Consider the following 24473-nt stretch of genomic DNA (forward strand, 5'->3'; position numbering starts at 1 on the left):
TCCAGCCACCATCTCTCTGCTGTCACAAAGAGAAACCCCAAGAGAAAATTGCTTTGCTGAGCCTCGCTGACTCTCAACCACAAGAGACGGTAATATGATTGTTTTTTAAGCTACTAAGTTTGGGAGTGATTAGTTACATAGACATAGGTGCCTGGAAGAATTCCTTCCTTACCTCCCTAAATTGTGTTGTCACTGCAAACATTTACAGAAGGCTGGTCTCAGTTTAACTCTCTCTGATGGATCTTTACAACTCCATGCGGTACATTTTCAGGTGAAAAACTGAGGCACAGGAAGTAAGATACCGTGCCTGAGACCCCACAGGACAAGTGACACACGTGAGATCCTGAAGCAGTGTGGGTCCAAAGTGGCCTACTTGGGGGACACTCTAGATGACCTGGTGTCCCATTATGGGTCCAGAGCACCCAGGAGCCTCCAGGTTCTGATTCTACTGGCTAAACTGCTCTCTGATCCTTCTCCCTCCCTCCCAACCTCACTGACCCCGCCTTGGTTCAGGACCGCCTCAGTTCTCACCAAGACTAATTCCTCAGCTTCCTGACACCTTCCTGCCTCCCATCTTCTCTCCTCCAATTCATGCTCAGAACCAAAGCCAGAGTGGTCTTTGCAAGAAGCAAATCTGGCCGGGTCACTCTCCTGGGTAAAGCCTTTTCAATGCTTTCGCACCACGAGTGGCTCCCAAGCTCCGTGGTCCAGCCCCAGCCCAGCCGTGTTTCAGTTCCGTCCCGTGCCGTGGTCTCTGCCACGTCTGCTTTCCCTCCTTACCCATTTGCCATTTTAGCAAACATTGCCATTTTTCAAAACACAGCTCAAGGGTGTTTGCAAAGCCTAACCTCCTCCACCATCCCTGTGACATGTATGCCCCCGGGGCCAGATAAGCAGCAGGTCCTGGCTTGCCTGGCAGATACAGAGCTGAGAAGTTCCCTTTCTGTCCATGCCCCACAGTGATCAGAACCAATAGATTAGCATCCTTGGTGGGAATGAGGGCAGCATCAGGCCCCAGGAGGCTTTGCTCTTCACAGGAATGGCATACCAGAAAGCAGAAATTCCTCAGCATTAAACATAGACCTCCTTTTGCAAACGATGCACCTGTGTGCACCAACCTGACCCCTGAGGCTTGTGTATGTCAGTGTTTATCATTTTTTTTAGCATATAGTCCTATGACTTTTAACATGTACTACAATTCTTACCACCACCACCACCACCAAAATTAGGATGTGATTATAGAATAGCTCCATCACCCCACAGAATTCCCTCATACTATATAGCTTTATAGACAGACACACACACACACGCACACATCCTAATGTCTGGCAAGCACTTATCTGTTCAACATCACTATGGTTTTGTTGCGAGAATGCCATGTGAATAGAATATACTTTATGCAGCCTTCTGACACTGGCTTCCTTCACTGAGCATAATACCGTTGAGATCCATCTAAGTTTCGTCCATGTCAACAGTATGTTCCTTTTTCTTGCCAAATAGATCACATCTTATGAAAGTACTGTAGTGTATGTATCCATTCACTCATCGAAGGATATCTGTCTCCTGTTTTGAGTGATTATGATTAGAGTTGCTGTAAACATTGTGTGTACTACTTTTTGTGTGAATACAAGTTTTTCTTCTAGGCATATACCCAGAAGTGGGACTGCTGGGTCATATGGTAAGAGTATGTAGAACTCTACATAAGAGACTGCCAAATTGTCTTTTTGAGAGGCTATATCATTTCACATTCCCAGCAGCAATGTGTAAGAGTACCAGTGACTCCACGTTCTCCTCCTCACTTGCTATTGTGTTTTTATTTTAGCTATTTAGTATGTATGGAGTGCCATCTCACACGGAGTTAATTTGCATTTCCCTAATGGCTAATAATGCTGAACATCTTTTTGTGTGTTTGCCATTGGTGTATCCTCTCTGGTGAAGTGTCCATTCAAACCTTTTGCCCATTTCTAAAGCTGGGCTGTTTTCTTAGAATTTTGAATTTTGAAAACTCTCTTTTTAAAGCTTATTTATTTTGAGAGACAGAGAGAACATAAAAGCAGGGGAGGGGCATAGAGAGAGGGAGAGAGAGAATCCCAAGCAGGCTCCGCACTGTCAGTGCAGAGTCCGATATAGGGCTCGATCCCACAAACTGTGAGATCATGACCTGAGCCAAAATCAAGAGTCAGATGTTGAACCGACTGAGCCACTCAGGTGCCCCTGAAAATTCTTTATATGTTCTGGATACAAGTTCAGATCTATTATTTCCTCCTAGTCTGTTGATTGTTATCTTTTATTTTCCAGCTTTGTAGAAGTATAACTGAAATTAAAAATTGCATATATTTAAGATGTATAAGTTGAAGATTTCATATGTGTCCATTCTCTTAATATCTTTCATAAAACAAGTTTTTATTTTTATAAAGTCCAACTTACCACTTTTTTTTCTTATGACTTGTGCTCTGGATATCTGAGGACTCTTATCTAACTCTAGGTCATGAAGATTTTTCTGTTTTTTTCCTTAAAAGTTTTATATTTTACCCTTTTCTTTTTAATGTTTGTTTATTTTTGAGAGAGAGACACACACACAGTGCTAGTGGGGGAGGGGCAGAGAGACAGACACACAGAATCAGAAGCAGGTTCCAGGCTCCGAGCTGTCAGCACAGAGCCCAAGGTGGGGCTCAAACCCACGAAAGGTGAGATGACCCGAGCCAAAGTCGGACGCTCAACCGACTGAGCCACCCAGGCACCCCTACCCTTTTCTTTTAGATCTGTGATCCACTCTGAGTCAATGTTTGCATAAAATGTGCCATTTATATGGAGGTTCTTTTTTTTTTTTTTTTTTTTGCCAGACAGGTGTCCAGTCGTTCTAGTACCGTCTGCTTACAAGAGTATCATTTCTTCTTGGAATAGCTTTTGCACTTGTTTCAAAAACTAATCGGGCATTTTTGCATGGGTCTATTTACAGGATCTCTATTCTGTTTCGTTGATCTATGCGTCTCTCCCTTCACCAATACTACAGTGTCTTGATCACTGTCTTAGAATAGTAAAATGTAATTCTTTAAACTTTCTTCTTATTTTCTTTTTTTTTTTTTTTTTTAAATTTTTTTTTTTCAACGTTTTTTAATTTATTTTTGGGACAGAGAGAGACATAGCATGAACGGGGGAGGGGCAGAGAGAGAGGGAGACACAGAATCGGAAACAGGCTCCAGGCTCCGAGCCATCAGCCCAGAGCCTGACGCGGGGCTCGAACTCACGGACCGTGAGATCGTGACCTGGCTGAAGTCGGACGCTCAACCGACTGCGCCACCCAGGCGCCCTCTTCTTATTTTCAAAATTGTTCTGAGGCACCTGGGTGGCTCGGTCAGTTGAACATCCAACTCTTGATTTGGGCTCAGGTCATAATCCCAGGGTACTGGGATCGAGCCTCATGTCAGGCTCCGCACTCGGCATGGAGCCTGCTTAAGAGTCTTTCCCTCTCCCTCTGCCCCTGTCCCCTACTTGTACTTTCTCTCTCTCTCTCAAAAAAACAAACAAAAACAACAACAACAACAACAACAACAACAAAAACTCCCAAAACTGTTTTTAGTAGTTCTAGCTACTTTGCTTTTTTTTTTTTTTAATTTTTTTTAACGTCTATTTATTTTTGAGAGAGAGAGAGACAGAGCATGAATGGGGGGAGGGTCAGAGAGAGAGGGAGACACAGAATCAGAAGCAGGCTCCAGGCTCTGAGCCATCAGCACAGAGCCCGATGCGGGGCTCGAACCCACAGACTGTGAGATCATGACCTGAGCCAAAGTTGGACGCTTCACCGACTGAGCCACCCAGGCGCCCCGCTACTTTGCTTTTTCACATAAAGTTTAGAATCCTCTTGTTTGATGTAGAAAAAAAAACAAAAAAAAACAAAAAAAACACTGCTGGGATTTTGATCAGAATTGCATTAAATCTATAAATCACATTACTGTGGGGGGAGTTCAATCATTATTGTGGTGAATCTTCTACTCCACTAACAGGTGTGTCTCTGCACTTACTTAGGTCTTTAATTTCTTCATTAGTGTTTTATAATTTTCAGCCTACAGATTCCACATATACTTTGTCAAATATATACTTAATCTTTTATTTTTGGAGCTATTATAAATAATATTTTAATAATTTCTATTTCCAACTTTACATTGTTAGTGTATCAAACAGATGATTTTTGGGGTGCCTGGGTGCTTCAGTCGGTGAAGCGTCCGACGTTGGCTCAGGTCCTGATCTCCCAGTTCATGAGTTCGAGCACCATGTCAGGCTTTCTGCTCTCAGCACAGAGCCCACTTTGGATCTTCTGTCTCCTTCTTTCTCTCTGCCTCTTCTCCGCTTGCACTCTCTCTCTCTCAAAAGTAAATAAACATTAAAAAAATTTTTTTAATAAAAAAATTATTTTTGTGCATTAACTCTGTATTCTGCAAATGTGCTAAATCATTTACTAGTTTTAGGAGTTATTTTATAGATTCCCTGGGACTTCCTATGCAGAAAATCATGTCACCTGTGAACAGGGGTAGTTTTCTTTCTTTCTTTTCAATCTGTGCCTTTTATTTCTTTTTCTTGCCCTATTTCTGCAAGAAATAGCACTGGTTCTGCACCCAGTGAGTTATTGAATATGAGCTGTAAGAGTGAACATCCTTGCCTTATTCCTGATTTTAGGGGGTAAGTATTCAGACTTTTACCATTAGATATGATATTAACTGTAAGCTTTTATAAAATAGAATATTTAAGAGTTTAAAGCAAAAATTCAACTGTCATCCTTGCTTAATTTTTTTCCCCCTCTCTCAGATTTTAAAGGGGTTTCTGGGGGTGCCTGGGTGGCTCACTCAGTTACGTATCCAACTTCAACTCAGGTCATGATCTCATGATGGTTCGTGAGTTTGAACCCCACATCAGGCTCTGTGCTGACAGCGTAGAGCCTGAAGACAGCTTGGCATTCTGTCTCTCCCTCTGTAAAACCTCCCCTGCTCGCCCTTTCTGTCTCTCTCAAAAAACAAATAAGAGGGTCACCCGGGTGGCTCAGTTGGTTAAGCGTCTGACTTTAGCTCAGGTCATGATCTCACAGTTTGTGAGTTCGAGCCCCGCGTCAGGCTCTGTGCTGACAGCTCAGAGGCTGGAGCCTGTTTCAGATTCTGTGTCTCCCTCTCTCTCTGCCCCTCCCCTGCTCACATTCTATCTCAAAAATAAACATCAAAGAAAAATTAAAAATTAAATAACATCAAAAAAATAAAGTGGTTTCTGTCCCAAATTCATCAATTTCAAGGTGTATGGTGAGTATCTAAACAACTTCAAACGTGTTTGTAGCACTATGAATTCAATAAAACTTGACCTATGATTATGTACTAACTTCACTCAGGAAATAGCTTAGGAACACAAAAGATAAAAGGCAGGGCATTTCTGGTAACTGCCACCTGACATCCATTGTCCCTGCTGTTGACAGCACACCTTGTGTCTCTCAGTCTGTCTTAGGTGCAGCTGAACCTGTAACCAGTTCAGAGTGGGTGAAACGGCGCGGGATAAGGAGTGACCGTGCCCCCCGCCAACCAATCACATTCCCTTCATCCCAAGACTGATTGAGGAATGGGTATGTGACCCAATTAGGGCCGCCTGAGGCTCAGGCCTGGGCAAGGGAGTCTTGTTTGAACTACAGGATCAGAAACTTTCTCTCTTCTGCTGGGCAGAGAAGAGGGAAATAGAAACCCTTAGCTGTGCTCACAACTATCTTGCACCAACGGGAGCCTTGCGGGAGGGTGAGAATACAGGTGTGCAGAAACTGTGTGTGAAGACAGAACAGGCCAGGATGGTACTTTTGAACCCCTGTATCCAGCTGTACCTGAAGCCAATTACTATTTCTGAGCTCTTAAATTATCTGAGCCATAAATTCTATGCTTCACCCTCCCCTCCACTCCCTCCCCACCCTCCTGGCTTAAGCATGTTTGACCTGGATTTTCTGTCACTTCCAGTTAGAGGAGTCCTAAATTACAGGTGGGGGAGAAGGTGTCACTGGTATTCTGGGTGTCTCCACCGTCAACCACAGCTGCCCATCTGCATGCAAAAAAAAAGGCTGGTTGATGTGGAGTAAGGCTCTCTGGACATGGAGGCCAAGAGGATGAGCCTGTGGGGCAGGGCAAGGCAGGAGAATGGTAACGCAGCTGTATAGTAACAAACTTACTTCTCGGCCCTCATTCACAGACCTGGTATCTTTTCAACACTTTTTTTTTAGATAAGCGTGGCCGAAGAAAACCTTTTAGCACTCAATGCCATATGGCTCTGTGCTGGTTATTCTCTACTTGCCTCTCAGACTTAACTTCTGTGCTTCCTTGCTCTGCTTCTCATCCCAGGAGGCTGATCTCTACCAAATGCATACTCAGGGTTCCTTGTCCTTTGGTTTTGGCTGAGTTTAGCCAAGGAGAGGCACTAGCTGTAGATCTCAGAGAGAGAGGGAGGTCAGAGTTATTTACTGCCTACTTTGCCATGGCTCTAGCAGTGGCTGAGTTCCTGCAGCCACATGGGTCCTGTCGTTTGGCCCCCCTGCCACAGCCCCAACCCTCACTGGGCTGTGGTTATACTGTCCCCTCCTCTTGCCTGTTCAGGCTTAGAGGAGCAAAGAGCTTTCCACAGGAATTAGCCCTGGGTGTCTTACCCTACTCAACTAAGTGTCCCCCGATTAAGTTCTATTCAGTTGAATACTTCTGAGGGGTGTCTGGGTGGCTCAGTTGGTTAAGCATCCAACTCTTGGTTTCAGTTCAAGGTTATGATCTCGTGGTTCATGAGTTCAAGCCTGCTTGGGACTCTCTCTCCCTATCTCAATCTCATGACCATGAGCCACCCAGGTGCCCCATTTTTTGTGCCCTTTTTTGCAGAGATTCCCCTCTAAGAAAAAACTTTTGTTACTATCTTTGCCTAGTGAACTCCTATTCACCCCTCAAAACCTAGTTAAAATGTTAACTCCTCCAGAAAGCCTTTCCTGGGCTGTCTCCCCAGGAGGAATGAGTCTATTCTTTGGCCCCGCTGAGCTACCTCTGCATCCAGTATCCCCTCTAACAGACCTCAGTCTCGGCCCATCCCCTCATCTGAAGCTCTTGACGCATAACCACTGCAGGCTCACTTCTGTGCTCCCACTGCCCCAGCACTGAGCCTGACCCTCCACAGCTACTTGATCAAACCTGCTGCCTTGAGCAGAACCAGGGATGCATAACTGACGTCCACTGCACGTGCCCAGGAGGCCGTTGCATTTTGTACTCTTTACCCAACAAACCTACTTACAAAAGGCAGGAGAAAATAGCAGAGGGGACGCGACTGGCTGGGAGTGACAACTGGGCCACAGGAATGTGGATACAAATTCTGCCACATTGTCCAGGGCCATCCAACCCAGATGGGCATCATAAATATGGCATCTTTAGGAACTCGTGACCTGTAGGATTGTCTTCCTTTGACAATGGCTATGGTAATGCACCCATGTGAAGTGGGGTGCCTGGTTCCTATGCCTCTGGACTTCTCCAAGGTTTTGGGGTCCCAGGAGTCCAAAGAGCCCCTTGGGTTCAAATGAGGATGAGGTCATTGTAGGACCAGCCCACCAGGAATGTAGTCTCTATAGTGAGCATGATTGGCTGAGAGGCCAGTTGTGGGTGAACCTCTCAATCTGGGAACAAGCAGACTCTCTCTCCCTCAAAGATATGTCAGTTGTAAGCTCGGGGTATTTCTGAGATAGACATCCATGACCTGACTTATGGGTTCTAAAATCTCCCATTTTCTACCATATCTGATAATCTCATGGATGATGTCACCTCTTGGCTGGTTTTATGCCATGTCTATGGAAGACCTTCATCCACCTTGTGATTACACTCTATTCTCTCTCCTCTTCGGTACCTGTGCGGATACTTGGCCTCCAAGTCACTGAAGGAATCGTAAGTTCTCTCACCCAGACTCGTATGGTGTGGAGAGGCCCTGGGATCCTTTGGTTGGGGGACACACCTTTTCCTCAGGTTTAACACTAGATGTCTGGGCACTACCTCTCTATCATAACCAGTTTTACAACTCCTGTAAACACCTTCTCGGCTCATTACACAATCTCAGAAAGCCTGCTCCCCATGAGTAAATGAAATCCAACCGTCTTCCCCACTGCTGGTTTTAGTCATGAGCAATTGGAGAGTAGAGAAAGAGAAGGACCTCTGGCAGAAGGAAGGCAGCCAGCCAGCCTGGATTTTCTAGACTTGCCCCAAGCCTGGAACTTCCAGTTTGAGGAACCTTGCACTCAGAAGGCTCAGTCTAAGTCACTGGGACTCCCCGATGTTCCTCAGCGGTTCCTCACCTCTGCTTGGACAATGTGTCACCTTGAACTTCGGTCTCTAATGATTCCTCCCCATGCTGCCTCGCTGCTTTTACCTATCTGCCCTAACTTCCACGGAGCTGTTATTCTGAACCATCTTTCCCCACCCCCACAAGGACCACAGAAATACTCACTTTTATTTAAGTGAGTTAAGACGCATTTGAAGAATTTTATGGTATTTCTTAATTCAAAATGAAAGCGGTTCCCTGCGTGAAAAGGTTGGGTCAGGAATCTGTCTATAAATACCTTGGATATTTCTCTTAATCTTCACTGGAAGAAAGAAGGCAAAGACAGCCAACTTGTTTGATTATTATTTGTGAAAGGAAAGAACAGTCATGTTTAGAATGTTAAACATGCGAGATAGTCACTAAAAGGAGCCCAGATGCCTTTTCACACAGGATGAGAGCAGGGCCCCAGAAAACACACAAAGATGATACTGTGTCTTCAACAAATAATGCTGCACCCAGGATCCAAATTTCACCTTTTGCACCCCTCCCTTTGACAGTAAGAGACAATAACAAACATTTATAAAGCATTTGACAGGTTTATAAAGTATCATGTATTAGCTTATTTGAGAACAACGGGTTAGACTGACAGTCTAGAAAGACCTATAAATGTATTTAAGATGACCATTCGAGACCCCCCCCCCCCCCAAATCAAACATGGGGAGTATCATCTTTTCACAGTAATACTTTAAGGGTTTTGTTTAGTTTGGGGATCTCAGAAGATTTTATGTTTGTGAATTTCTTTAGCCCCCTTTCTCCGTATTGCTCTCACGGACAACAGACGGTGCCTATGGGATGGGGGAAGCCCGTCAAGGCAGAGAAAGAGGAAAGCTAAGTAAACAGCCACAGCTGCAAACCCACCTGCTGTGATCCACCAGCCCTTTTCTCCAGAGCCCAGAGCACTGAGCAGCATTCCCAAACGTCTAAGAAAGCTCGGGGCCCAGCCCTACAGTAGGGAACTTGAGCGTTCTAGATCTTAGAGTCACTAAGTCCTGTCTTCTGTGGTTATTCTACTTGAGGTTAAAAAAGCATTCAACCAATTCAATCGTTTCTGCTTACACAACAGTAGATGCAAACTTTTTTCTCCCCCAAAATAAGCAAGCCGGTTGGAAATTACTGGAAAATACAAATGTTCAGCGCAGGTGGCAAACGAGTTGCAGAGGAGACCTGGGCATGTTTCTCAGGGTGTGTGACTTCTGAACTGGTCACATTGCCATTCATCCCTCCGTGGAACTCAGAAGCTTCTCTATGTGATGAAAGCTCAGGAAATTTTCCAGGTGTAAGAAAGGAATCAATGAAGAGGAAGCAGAAATGGAGCCAACCTCTTACATCTCCTGGTTGACAATTAACTTTTGCCAATAAAAAAAGTAAAAACCCATCTTCAGACTCTTTAATGACCAAATCTAGTGTTTATCCAAGCAGCTCAAGCTCAAGGTCTACTGGAACAGGCAGCACAGACAGGCTAGTTAATTCCTTATCAAAGAAAATAATCTCCAGACAGGGAGAGAAACGGGCAGAATCTGGACAAGGATGTAAAAAGATGTGTGTGTTGGAAATAAATGCACAAAAAGACAGGAATCGCTAAATAGCACTTTCAAAAAAGCTCTATCATTCAAGGCTGATTCAGCTTTATGCCATGACCAACTCTGTGAGATCTGATGGATCTTCTGTAATCAGTCCAAAGAACTTCCTGGAGGGGCACCTGGGTGGCTCAGCCAAATTTGGACCAGGTCACGATCTCACGGTTTGGGAGTTCTAGCCCTGCATCAGGCTCTCTGCTGACAGCTTGGAGCCTGGAGCCTGCTTCAGATTCTGTCTCCCTCTCTTTCTCTGCTCCTTCCTTGCTCACGTTCTGTCTCTCTCTCAAAAATAAACCTTAAAAAAAAAAAAAGATTAAAAAAAAAAAAAAAAGAACTCCCTGGAGATCAGGCTGGTTCTGGTGCTGGTTTCCTGAAAAGGTCAGATCTTCTTCAAGGTGAGGAGATGCCCTCCAGTCTGGGAGCTTTGAGGCCATGAGGAGCTCACACAAAAATGGCTTCAACACTGTTAGTGGCCAGGTTTCCTCTTATTCTGGGATCCCCAAACTAGAAGTATATTTGGGGTGACACGTGTGCGATAGGAGTTCCCAAGGGTCTTCACTCAAGAACCCATAAAACTAAGCAGTTGACTAGGGGATCCATGAGAGAGGCTCACCAAGGATTTGCCTCTGCTTTAAAGAAACTCAGTGAAGAAAAGATGTGGGGGCATCTTCTATGAAGTAGGTGCAAAGCTAGATGCTGTCAGGGTGACAGACCCAAATGAGACAGCACTTTCTTCTATCCTCAGGAAACTGAGATAAGAAAGAGAGGTTGTAAAAACACAACAATACATTTCTCACATAGTAGTTGCACACGATACTGAGATTGGACGTAAGACTGGAGATGGGCCTTTGTACTCACATGGTTATCTCTACCTGGGCTTGTGATATTTCCAATCTTCCAGCCCAGGAATCCTGCTACACCTGCTCTAGGCCATTCCCAGCCTTCTCCAGAATTCCTTCTCAATTCTGCCTCTTTTCTATTAAGGCCCAAGGCGAGACGTAGCTTTCTTGCAGCATTTACCACTTGGGTTACTGCTGTTGTATCTGCATGCACACTGCCTGACACTCTGGGACAAAACACAGACTTGAACCCCAGTAACATCAACACTTGCTCCATTAAATTGAGCTCCTAATTGATGGCTAAACGAAGAGATCTTCCCAATCATAGACAACGCTTTTCATCTCACATGCCAACTTCCTTTGATTGACAGTGGTTGCCTGGAGGATAGTTTTGGGGCTTCTGGGGCCATAACTGAGCTCCGTGGTAGAGTGCTGTAAGTAAGTAGCTGGTGATGTCTGCCACAGGGCAGAGTTTGGGGGGAGGGGGTGCAAACGCAGTGTGACGTGGGGATATAAATTAAAGGTTACCAGAGCACAGAGAAGGCAGATTAGCTCCAGCTGGGTGGCTAGAGAGGTCTACACAGGAAAAGTGGGAATTGGATGATCCACCTTCAAGGATGGGTAGGATAACAGTAGGTGAAACACATGAGCAAAAGCATTAGAGCAGCCATCATCAGGAAAATACAGATCAAAAACACGACAAGATACCACCTCACACCTGTCAGAATGGTTAAAACAAACAACTCAGGCAACAACAGATGTTGGCAAGGATGCGGAGAAAGAGGATCTCTTTTGCATTGCTGGTGGGAATGCAAACTGGTGCAGCCGCTCTGGAAGACAGTGTGGAGGTTCCTCAAAAAATTAAAAATAGACCTACCCTATGACCCAGCAAGAGCACAGCTAGGAATTTACCCAAAGGATACAAAAATACAGTTTCCAAGGGGCACATGCACACCAGTGCTTACAGCACTCTCAACAATAGCCAAATGATGGAAAGAGCCCAAATGCCCACCAACTGATGACTGAATAAAGAAGATGTAGTATATGTACACAATGGAATATTACTCAGCCATCAAAAAGAATGAAATCTTGCCATTTGCATTGACATCGATGAAGCTAGAGAGTATTATGCCAAGTGAAACAAGTCAGGCAGGGAAAGACAAACACCATATGATTTCACTCATATGTGTTATTTAAGAAACAAAACAGATGAACATAGGGGAAGGGAAGGAAAAATAAGATAAAAACAGAGAGGGAGGCAAACCATAAGAGAATCCTAAATAGAGAGAGCAAACTGAGGGTGGCTAGAAGGGAGGTGTGTGTGGGGGATGGGCTAAATGGGGGATGGGCATTAAGGAGGGCACTTGTTGGGATGAGCAGTGGGTGTTGTATGTAGTGAGGAATCACTAAATTCTAGTCGTGAAATCAATATTACACTACATGTTAACTATATACTTTAAATAAAAATTTGAAAAGCAAAAATAAAAAGGCATCAGAGCAGCAAAGTACAACACACCCAGGGAAAGCAATCAGTAGACAAGCTCAACTAGCATACAAGTTCAAATAGAAGGCGTTGTGGAGGAGAATGGGGGAAAGGCTAACCACTGTAGACTGCCCCAAGTTAAGGCCAGGATAAAGAGGAGACATGAAACAGGCAAGGCATGGAGGAAGAAATGGGACGAAAGGCTCTATTTAGATACTGAACAAGAGTGAAATCTATAAGAATAATTTGAACTACCCATTAGGTGTATCAAGATTTGCTAGGAAGGAAGGAGCCTGCTTAACGGTGAAAGAACCTTAGACTGGGAGTTGGACCGTCCTGGGTGCAAATCCCAGCTTTGACTACGACCTCAGCCACGGGACTTAAAGCTTTTAAGTTTCCTTCTCCTCATCTGTAAAAGGGTAAACTTCTTGCCTCATTGTATCAAGGGTCAAATGAGAAATAAATGTGCATAAAACTCATAGTAACCCTCTGACAAATATTAGCAAATAGCAGGCTTGGTTAACCACAAGAGAAGTAACTTTTCAAAGGAGAAAATGTGTCTCCCTCATTGTCTCATAATTTGGGCAATCTTGTATGAAACCCGTAAAGTAGTTAAGGGAATCAGAAGACAACTAAATCTAGGAAATACCCAGAGAAATTGAGCAAAATCAGTTTATCTTCTAGGAATGGGAAGAGGTTTGGAGACTGGGCTTTCCATGGTTAGATATTTCTGGTGACGATGCATTTTTTTGTTGTTGACTTCATTCTTTACTGAATTATAAGTAACCTGGTAACTCTCAAGCAACAGAACAGCGGTTGAAAGATAATCTGATTGTATAATCTCACTTAAGCACTCTTCTCGAAGGGTTTCCTCCTTAGTTGAGTAAGTAGATGAAGTTTTAAAAACCCGAGAGCACTGAACCCAGGTAATCGTCTCAGAACAGTTATAAGAATAAGCACATAGCGTGGATGCTCGCTTATGTCATTTCTGAATGGAAGTTCCAGCCCCAGAGGCCACCACTTTGCATCAACATGCGGACCTCACAGAGTCACATGATGCTCATGTCAGGACCCTTCCTGGACACATGAAGATGTGCCGTCCTATCTGTGGACACAGTTAGGGACCCCTAGACCAAGAAGGGCTGGGGGAACGGAGACCTCAGCCTGGGTGTGGAGGAGCTGGCCCTGGGTCTTGTCCCAGCTGAGCGTATGCCCCAAACTCACACAACCGGGCCCGGGGCCGGGACCGCAACAACCCAGGACACACAGCATGAAGCGTCTGTGGGCTGGGACAAGGTCCATCCATCCCGGAAAGTGCAGGAGCATTCGCTGGAAAGGATATATTCTACCTCTGGTAATGGAACAGGCAGTTGGCAGATGTTTTTCAAACGTAGGGTAGTAACATTTCTGGCAACGAGTGAGTCACCGAAACACTTCCTTTCCATCAACAGAGGTGTTACTGTGGGGTGTACTAATGGCAACAGAGCACTCTTTGTTGTAGTTTGGGCTGTTTCCTCAGCAAGTATAATGAATTGGCTCCTTCTAAATCTATCCACTGAGCTAAACTATAGCTCCAAAGTGAGCTATTGGCTTAACGGTAACTGTCTCCAATATTCTCTGCTATTAGATGTATGTTTAACGTTCTCAATAGGGAAGACCACTGAAAACACTTGCTACTTCAACAGACACCGCTGCCGGGGTGTTTAAATGGGCCACTTGATGTCATCGAAAATGAATTCGTTTTCTTCGAGAGTGCTGGAGTCCCCACAGTATATGTGACTCTGGGTCTCCAGCGACACGCACACAGGGGAGATGTGCAGGTCCCCAGGCGAACACGAGGCCAGTGGGTCGGACTCCCCACGGGACAGTTACACTGAGGCTCGGCTCTGGTAAAGGTAATCACAAGTTCTCGCAAGTAATTAATGTGGAAAGCTTCCTTTCTTCACGAGCAAGTGCTCACGGGAGCACGCATATGCTCTCCGATAGCTGATTCCTAATCCCACTTATTTACACCTTGTCTGACCCATCCAGGGTTTTTAGCCGTCCGAGCTACTGTATTCTGATGCGGCACACGGTAGTTTTCCCCACTGCTTGTCTTTGTGCGAAGTTTCCTTTCTTTTTTTTTAATTTTTTTATGTTTATTTATTTTTGAGACAGAGAGAGGAGGAGGGACAGAGAGAGAGGGAGACAGAGGATCTGAAGTGGGCTCTGTGCTGACAGCAGAGAGCCCGATGTGGGGCTCGCGCTCGCAAACCATGAGATCATGACCTGAGCTGAAGTCAGACACTCAACCGACCGAGCCACCCAGGCGCCCCTCAAGTTTCCTTTATTTCTTCTGCTTGCTGCTCAAATGTTTGACAGGTGGGTAACTTTGATTCTACAGAACTTTTTTGTACTAAAAAACCCAACATATCTCACGTTAACCAGTATCTAACAAGATACTGAATACAGACAACCTTCTCTTTTCTATTAAACTGAATAGATAGGGGCGCCTGGGTGGCTCACTTGGCTGGGCGGCCGACTTCGGCTCAGTTCATGATCTCGCGGTCCGTGAGTTCGAGCCCCGCGTCGGGCTCTGTGCTGACAGCTCAGAGCCTGGAGCCTGTTTCGGATTCTGTGTCTCCCTCTCTCTGACCCTCCCCCATTCATGCTCTGTCTCTTTCTATTTCAAAAATAAATAAACGTTAAAAAGAAAAAAAGAAAAACTGAATAGACAGACATACACACACACAAGCACACACACCATCTTTCCCTTCGCTGGACGTTAGCAATGTACCTTCAAAGTCCTCCCAACAGATAGAATGTGTCTACAACACAAGGTGTGCGGAGTCTTAGGCTTGTGATAACTTTTTAAAGATTCATTTTGTAATACCAGGCTCGCATAACTTCGGGTGGGGTTTTGGTCTTATAGACTTGAGGTATACACCATGTAGAGAACCAAAAATCAGAATCTGTTCAGGGAGTCCGAAATTCGTCTTGGTTCTGATTCGGTTTAAAAAATGAAAGCATCAGGCATAGACATTCAAAGCCCAAAATTCTTCTCTTAATTCTTTAATATGTGGAACTCTAGCCAGCTAAAGGGCCTCCTCTCTAAGGTTCTTAACTAAGCAGATGCATGTAAGATATGTATGCATATAGAGCAACAACACAAGTTTATGAGACCTCATATTCCTGAGTAATCTAATGCTGACCTGGAACACCGCCCAGGTAATAGTCCCACATACAACTTACATTATTATTATTATTATTATTTTTTTACAGTAGCCTCCATGCCCAATGTGGGGCTTGAACTCAGGACCCTGAGATTAAGAGTTGCATCCTCTACTGATTTAACCAGCTGGGCACCCCCAGTTTACATTATTAAACCCAATTCACAGAGGTTTATATGTGACTCAACATCAAGGTCATTTCCTCCTCCCTTAATGACTTTTCACACCCTGTGCCCTATGGAAGAGGTCCTGTGGCTCCCAGCAATACACTGAGGAATGATGGTATAATCTGAGCTACAGGATCAGAGCTAGAAGGAACCTCAGAGATTTTCTAACCCAAGGTCGACAAGCATGTGGCACACACGCCCCTACTCTCTGCTCCTAAGCCCTTGGCAGACATCAGTAATCAACTGCAGAACTTCTGTTTCCAATTCTTCTGTTCAACATTCATATCACACACGGCAGTCTACTATCTATAAAGGGGAGTTGGCACGTGCATGAAATCTTTTCTCCTCTGCCTCATCTGAACCCCTCTTCTTTCTGATAAGAAACAAAGGCCCATGGGGTGCCTGGGTGGCTCAGTCGGTTGGGGGTCCGACTTCGGCTCGGGTCATGATCTCACGGTCCGTGAGTTTGAGCCCCGTGTCGGGCTCTGGGCTGATGGCTCAGAGCCTGGGAGCCTGCTTCCAATTCTGTGTCTCCCTCTCTCTCTGCCCCTCCCCTGTTCACGCTCTGTCTCTCTCTGTCTCAAAAATAAACGTTAAAAAAAAATTAAAAAAGAAACAAAGGCCCAGAGAGTTTAAGTATCAGGTACACTTTCTTACATAGCTCTTAAGCGTGAGTTTCATTACTTCACTGTCTCATTTCATCTTCCAGTGTCTGTTAGGGGTGGTAGGAGTGATTCTGCCCTCAAGGGGTCTAAAATCTAGTGTTTGTTTGTTTTTTTTAATGTTTATTTTTGAGGGAGAGAGAGTGGGGGAGGGACAGAAAGGGGGGGGGGAGACAGAGGATCTGAAACGGGCCCCACACTGACACCAGCAGGCCTGATGCGGGGCCTGAACTCACAACCGGAGATCATGACCTGAACCACATCTGGATGCTCAACCAACTGAGCCACCCAGGTACCCCTATAAACCTAGTTTTGAGGAAGAAAAGATTAACATGCTTGATATATATGTAGACTCAGTGTTAATCTGGGTCACTGATGCAGATCAGAGGATGCTAAAGTGGGCAGAAGAGAAGTTATGGAGGAAATGGGGGTCAAACCAAGTTTGGGACTCATTTATTCACTCCATAAACAAGGACAATGTCTTACTCTCTGGGCCATAAATGGTTCAATAAATCAACAAATGTATTGCATCTACCAGACATTGTCACAGGTGCTATGGGTTCAGGAAGTTCACAGATTAGTGGAGGAGGCAAAAAAAAAAAAAAAAAAAAAAAAAAAAAAAAAAAAAAAAAGAGAGAGAGAGAGAATATATTCTAACTGCAGAATAATACATACAAGTAGATATTCCTTCTTTTTTTGGTTTTTGTGTTTTTTTTTTGTTTTTTTATTTTAGAGAGAGAGAGAGAAAGCAGGGGAGGGACAGGGAATCCTAAGCAGGTTCCATGCTGAGCACAGAGACCAATGCAGGGCTCGATCCCATGACCCTGGGATCACGACGAGTCAAAATCAAGAGCTGGACGCCCAACCGACTGAGCCACCCAGGCACCTCCAGCAGATATTCCTTCTGCACAGGAGGAGAGCACAACAGTTCCTTAACAAGCCTGTGGCACTTCTAGGATTCCCTCTCCTGCTAGAGGTTGCCACTTTCTTCCCCTAGAGGACCAGATTCAGCCATACTCCATCAGGATAACCTGCTGAGCATCTAGAGTTCAGCGTCATTTCTTTTCCACTCCCATTGTTGCTGCGCAGCCCAGGACCCCTCTCTCCCTGCCGGACACGGACATTAATCCCCTGGGTAGTCTGCCCACCTGCAAGGCTACCTTCCCGGGATCCATTCCGCACATCCATCTGCCTCAATGATCTTCTTCAAGCACGGCTCTGATCGTGTCTTTGCCAACCTAACCCTCAGACCGTGTCCAAACTCATTGGCGTGGCATTCTAGGTCCTCCAGGGTCTGGCTCTGCCTCCTCAGCAGGCTTGCTCTTTTTGTTGAACGTGTTCCTCCGTCGCACCCTCTGCTACAGTCATGCCGAGCCTCTCTGTTAAAAGGCAGGAGAGGCAGACTTTGCAGTGGGAGGAATAGCCGGGCAGCCTCATGAACAGAGGCATGAGAGTAGGTCTGAGCCCAGAGCAGACACCAGCCCAGCTGATGAGTCCGGCAAGATCCTCTGGAGCACGTGTTCCTCCAAGGGCACAACCCGCCCTTCCTGGAGTCCTGGAGGCATGTTTCTGCCCCTTCCCAGTCTCAGGGGGAGAGAAGGACAATACAGACCAAAGTGCACGGTGCAGGTTATTTTCCACCTGATACGTCACTCAGCCACACTTCTGATTCCCAGGAGAGCCGGCAAGGACCAGGTATGACAGGGAGACGGGGAGCAAGCCAGAGGTGACCGGGACTAAGTCCTCCACTGTTGAGTCTCAGTTTCCTCACCTGCATGTAGGGATCTTTATAGTTTCCTCATAGCTCTACCTATACCTCTAATCATATCTATGTAAGCCTATATATATAAGCAATACCTACTTTACAGTTGCAATTTTTGCAAAGTCATTGACTGTCTTAATTTTAATTTTTTAAAATCTACATCCAAATTAGTTAGCATATAGTGCAACAATGATTTCAGGAGTAGATCCCTTAATGCCCCTTACCCATTTAGCCCATCCCCCCTCCCACAACCCCTCCAGTAACCCTCTGTTTGTTCTCCATATTCAAGAGTCTCTTATGTTTTGTCTCCCTCCCTGTTTTTATATTATGTTTGCTTCCCTTCCCTTATGTTCATCTGTTTTGTCTCTTAAAGTCCTCATATGAGTGAAGTCATATGATATTTGTCTTTCTCTGACTAATTTCACTTAGCATAATACCCTCCGGTTCTATCCACACAGTTGCAAATGGCAAGATTTCATTCTTTTTGATTGCCGAGTAATACTCCATTGTGTGTGTGTGTGTGTGTGTGTGTGTGTGTGTGTGTGTGTGTGTGTGTATGTATGTGTATATATATATATGTATATATATACATATACATGTATGTATGTATATATATATGCGTGTATATATATATATACATATATACACACACCACACACACACACACACACCACATCTTCTTTATCCACTCATCCATTGATGGACATTTGGGCTCTTTCCCTACTTTGGCTGTTGTTGATACTGATGCTATAAACATGGGGGTGCATGTGCCCCTTTGAAACAGCTCACCTGTATCTCGTGGATAAATGCCTAGTAGTGCAACTGCTAGGTCGTAGGGTAATTCTATTTCTGGTTTTTTGAGGAACTTCCATACTGTTTTCCAGAGTGGCTGCACCAGCTTGCATTCCCATGTCATTGACTTTTTTCACAAGTATTTCCTAATATTTCATCAGCCATGATGGAAATGAGATTAGAGAGGTATAATAAGTCAAATACACAGTAGGTTAAGCACACTAGCCTTCTCAACCAGCTTGTTTCCACCCTTGCCTCTGCAGTCTGTGGTCAAAACAGCAGCCAGGGCGAGCTGATTAAAATACAACCAGACCCTGTCACAGCTCTGCTCAAAACCTTTCGATGGCTTCCCAGCTCCCAGTAAAAGTCAAAGTCCTTAGAGGAGCTTACAGTCTCCCAGTGCTCTGTCCCCTCCTAGCCTCCTGCCTCCCCATCTCCCCTCCCTCACTCCACCCCTTGTTCTTTTTCAAACAAGCCAGGATGCTCCCCAGACACCGGAGCACATGTTCCTTCACCTCTTCTTAGTCTGCAGTCAGTTGTTACCTTCACGGGTGGGGGGGGAGGGGTGTCCCTATTTAAAACTGCAACCCCTTCCCAGCTTTATGTTACTGGAGAGTGCTGTCACCATCTAATATACTCCATGTTGCAGTTAACCTATTTATTCTATTTACCTCCCTCCACTTGAATGTAAGTTCCACCAGGAAAGGGGTTTTTATTGTTTTGTTCAGTGCGGTGTGCCCCAGGCCCTAGAACAGTCCCTGTTGAATGAACAAATGGTTTAAGTGTTCGCTGCTGCAGGTATATTCCAGGCTGAGCTGATTAAAGGCCCAGCAGCGTCAGGCATGGTAGCTACCAGACCAAAAGAGCTTTATCAACGACGATATGCATTCTGGAATATCGCCACACACAAGGCTCTGTGCAGGTGAGGTACAGCCTGAGCAGCAGCCAGCCCTGTCACAGACACACAGAAGCAGGAAGAGAGCATTTACCAGGACTCAACTTAGCATTGCCAAATGTATGCTACCAGAGGCTTAGTGCAGGAGACAAGGAGCAAGGGTATCACTAATAACGTGAAAGAATTGTCCTCCCTTTCAGACAATGGAATCTCAATCTATAAATGATTGCTTCCTGAGCACGCTGAAGAAAATTATTCAGCATGAATCAGCTCGCCAGCTCTGTCATGTAAATAACATCTACTTCCTTTCCTGAAAATCTGTAAGGTGGAAATCAGGTGTTTCGAATGACCGACATAACATCCTGGACAGAAAGATCAAGCTCTATGCTGTGAGTGGGGTGAACAATTCATGAGTGCTTTAATCTAAAACATTACACACACGGTCCCTGACTCATGATGATTCCACTCGTGGTTTTTCAACTTTACATCGGTGTGGAAGTGATGCCTCTTCAGCAGAGATCAGACTTCAAATTTTGAATTGTGATCTTTTCACGGGCTAGAGAGATGTGGTACAATCCTCTCTCCCCCGTGGGGCTGGGCAGTGGGAGCCAAGCTTCAGTTCTGATGGCGAGGCCTTCACGGAGATAAACAACCGATACGCTCACGACCATTCTGTACCCCACAACCACTGTTTTTCACTTTCAGTACCGTGTTCAACAAATTACATTATAAAATAGGCTTTGTGTGAGGTGATTTTGCCCAACTGCAGGCTAAGGTAAATGTTGTGAGCACATTTAAGCTAGGCTAGCCTAAGCCACGGTGCTTGCTTGGTAGGTTAGGTATATTAAATGCATTTTTCAATTATGATACTTAATATCTTCAACTTACAATGGGCTTATTTGGGACCTAATCCTATCATAAGTGGAGGAAGATCTGTACATGATATGATCATTATTGGATCACCTGAATCAGAATGCTCTGACCCAGAGTTTTTACACACAGTGATTCTGCCTGGACAGAATTCCCACTTGGAGCACAAAAATTCTACCCTCAGAATTTCTGTCTAAGTGAACTGAGAATCAGGCTATGGGGCACAAAACAAAATGGTTTATCCTTTCCATCTCTTTTTTAAAAAAATGAATGCTCTTTAATTGCATTTCCCCTCACATCCTAGGTCTTGAAAAACCAGAGGCTTTAAGCTAGTTCATAAAAACCTTCGTCCCTCACTTCAATAATCAAAATATCTTAACGTGTCAGGTCTGCTGAATTACAGCAGGGACCAAACATTTGGATGGCTATAATCAGAAGAGGACATTCTATCAAGGTAGTTAATACATTTAACAGTTTCTTCTTCTTTTTTTAAAAAAATTATTTTAATGTTTATTTAGTTTTGAGAGAGAGACTGAGTGCAAGTGGGGGAGGGCAAAGAGAGAGAGAGAGACATACACACACACAGATTTTGAAGCAGGCTCTAGGCTCTGAGCTCTCAGCACAAAGCCGGACGCGGGGCTCAAACCCACGAACCGTGAGATCATGACCTGAGCCCAAGTCGGGCACTTAACCGACTGAGCCACCCAGGCACCCCTAACAGTTTCTTCTTCTTAAAAAAGGTCCAGAAAGGAGGCTACATGACCATGCTTGTGATTTTCTGTAACAATTAAGACTGTTTTAAAAATAAACTTACTCTCAGTTTATATGTGGACTCAGCCTCACTGTCGTAAGTTAGCTGGAATTTCTTTCTGGTTAAACTGAGCTAGTGCAGACTACACCAACAGAGGTATGATTCGCACTCAGACCCAGTGCTCTGGAGAAAGAAAAGGAAGATCCCAGGACAGAGGGTGGGGGTGGGGTTCCAGGGATGGGCACACTGGGGGTGGCCCTAGGCTTGGCACTTCTCAGACCAGGCGCAGAAACCCTCTGGATTGCCCTGTGCTGCTCCTGGAGGAGTAAGTCCAGAAAGACTTCAGTGGAGCACTTCAAATTTTTATGTGGTGGTTTCCCTTTCTCCAGAAGAGTGTCTGAATCAAGCTCCCGGGGCTCAACCAGATTAAAAACTGTTGGAAAGTGCCCCGATGCCAAAGGCCACATCTGCAAAATGGGCACGTGATCCCTTGACACTGAAGATGTATTTATGCAACGGGTCCCGAAGGCCAGGGAACAACTGCTCAAAATCCTTTCCAAACCACCCTCTAGTGAATTGGTACACTGAACAGCGATGTGCAACACTTCTTCACCAGATGAGAATCCTACGGCTAAAGAGGCAGGATTATTCCACTCTCCCAAGGAATTGGGAGGGAAATGCCAGCCTTGGGTTATCCAGTAACCATCCTTAAAAAGGGTTTAACAATTAATTCTGGACTCTTATTACCAGGAAAACACACAAGGATATTGCATCTATCTGGATGCATGGAAATCAAATCCCTCTCTCTGTAGTTTCTTATTTAAATGTAGGGGGGCAGTATCCTGCCCTTAAAAACCTTCCCGAAAAACCCCTAAGCCACTTGGCCCTTGGGGGAAACAGAATTAAGCAGGTAAGAAAGACTTGCTTCTCTCCTTTCCTCCCACAAATGGCCTCTGCTAAGGCAATTTCAGGATGTTACTTCTTTACTAGAAATCTGACTTGATTTTGCACAAGGCTCTGGAGGAGCAAATCTGACTCTGAGGTTTCTATAACTTCCACAGGTTTCTGGGGGAGGGGCATCAAGAGTGGGAGGACACAGTGCCAAATATTCTGATATCCAGAAGCATCCCTGGGGAAGAAGCCGCCGTTCCCCGCCCCCCCCCCCCTTCAGCAAACCCAGCTGTTTCCAAAGGGAAGATGGGGACTTCCAAGGAATCTCACCTGCTGGGTGTCTGCACCTGTGTGAGCTCAGAGAGGAAAGGAGACTCCATCCCCGATGGGGAGCAGCCCAGAGCCCAAGTTGTAAGACAAATGGACAGAAATTCATCATCTAAATAGGAACAACTCATACCTCTGAGCAATGGCTCAGACATCAACTCAGTCCAGTAATCTGTCAGGAGTGAATCATTTTAATACCCCCTTGTTTAAAAACAAGCAAATAGGACTTGAAAATTCTTTTCAATAGAAAAGCAATGTGGAGAGCAAGGAGGCTCCGGGAGGCTATTCTGGCTATATCAGGGTGGGAAACGGAGGAATCTGGGCTCTCGGATCGTTCTTCCCCCAACGACCTCCTGGGGGCCATAACCGCACCCCCCTGAGTTCCGGCAAGAATGTGGCCCAGGGTGAGCGGCAACACCCTCTCCCTCCCGCCCCTCGGGGCCCTGGCCATCCCTGAGGTTAAGGTGCCTCCTCCAGTCCCACCGAGAACCGTAATCCACCCTCCAACCCCGTCCCGGCAGCATGGTTCAGGAAAATATGGGGGGGGGGGCGGGGCGCGCGGAAAGCACAGAGGATTAAAACCATAATAAAGCACGTTTGCTTCCAAACGGGAAGAACCGAGAGCTACTTGCCCCCCTTCCCCTTCCAAGCCCCTCGGACCGTTTTGGGTAAAGCGGGCACCCGCGGCTCGGGGAGCCCCCAAACGGGAGTCCCCGAGGAGCTCTGCGGCTCGCACGCGGGGGAGCCCCGGCGCGGCTCCGAGGCCCGGGGGGCGCCTCGCCCGCCACCCTCGCCCCCGTGGGGCCCCGCACGCGGCCCGGGCGCCGGGGGCGCGGGAGGGTGCGCGCGCGCCGCCCACCCGCCCCGCCGCTCACCTAGCACCACGGCGGCCACGGTGGACAGCAGCAGCCAGTTGTTCCTCAGGAAGCGCCTGCAGTCGCATCCCTTCCTCGCCGGCTTCCCCATGGCGGGCGCCCGGGCCGGGAGCCGCCGCCGCGGCGGCCGCTATTGTGCGCGGGGAACCGGCGGAGGCGCGGCGGGGGCGGGACGCGGGCGCGCCGGGGAGCGGGTGCGCGCCGGCTGCTGCGGCCGCCGCTGTCGCTGTCGCTGTCACCGTCGCCGCCACCTGAGCTCGCGCGCCGCGCCCGCAGCCCCGGCCACCTCGCCGGCCGTGCGCGTCGGGCGCGCCCGGCTCCTCCTGCCGCCGCCGCGCTCTGCGGCGCGCGGGCCAACCAGCGAGGGAGGAGGGAGGAGGGAGGGGCGGCGGGCCGGCGGCGCGTGGGGGCGAGCGCCGCGCGCCCGGGGTCCCGGGGAGCCCGCAGCGCCACGCCCGCCCAGGCTGCACCTGGACTCTCGCTCTCGCTCTCCCTCCCTCCCTCTCTCTCTTTTTCTGTCCTGCCAGACCAGCTTTTCGGATTCACGGTTTCCTCCCCTCCTGGCCCAGAGGGGCGGAGCCACTGTGGTTTGCGCCTCCGCCCGCCCAGCCCCGCCCCCCCAGGTCTCCACGCCGACCCCTGGGCGCCGCGACCCCCTTGACCAGTGGGGAGAGTTGAGGGAAACTGAGGCCCGCAGTGGGGCCCCTCTGCTCCCCGCCGGAGCCAAGGATCTGCCCCCAGCCTGGAGAGCTTGAAGCCCCTAGCGGGAGGGGCGGGGGGGTTGCTGGGGGTGAAGTGGGGTGCAGAACAGGACGTGGGGAAAGCTCACCTCTACCCGCCCCCCCCCCCCCAGCTCCCGCCCGTATCATGAACTCTCCTTTCTGAGCAGCGGGCGGTGAGGCACCCATTGGAGTGTCTGTGGACACAGGGCTTGGAGTGGGCCCTCTTACAACTTGACTGGCTCTGTGGCCTCCGAAGGCCCCCGAACTGTGAGCCTCGGCAGAGTGACTAGGTCTGAGCG

General features: G+C 46.8%; 1 protein-coding gene and 1 non-coding gene across 2 annotated transcripts in view; both read right to left on the minus strand.

Annotated features, from left to right (window-relative positions):
- SLC1A1 (solute carrier family 1 member 1) overlaps positions 1-23588 on the minus strand; it is an 82997-nt gene extending 59409 nt beyond the window's left edge. The window contains exon 1 of the mRNA XM_042964685.1: positions 23453-23588. Coding sequence (XP_042820619.1) covers positions 23453-23543 — 91 coding nt within the window. The 5' untranslated portion in view covers positions 23544-23588. The remainder of the gene's footprint in view (positions 1-23452) is intronic.
- TRNAQ-UUG lies at positions 2658-2739 on the minus strand. Its single transcript has one exon. It is a non-coding gene; the product is annotated as a tRNA-Gln (tRNA).
- Positions 23589-24473: the final 885 nt, after the last annotated feature.

This window comes from Panthera tigris, chromosome D4 (assembly GCF_018350195.1).
Source record: "Panthera tigris isolate Pti1 chromosome D4, P.tigris_Pti1_mat1.1, whole genome shotgun sequence".
NCBI classification, from domain to species: Eukaryota; Metazoa; Chordata; class Mammalia; order Carnivora; family Felidae; genus Panthera; species Panthera tigris.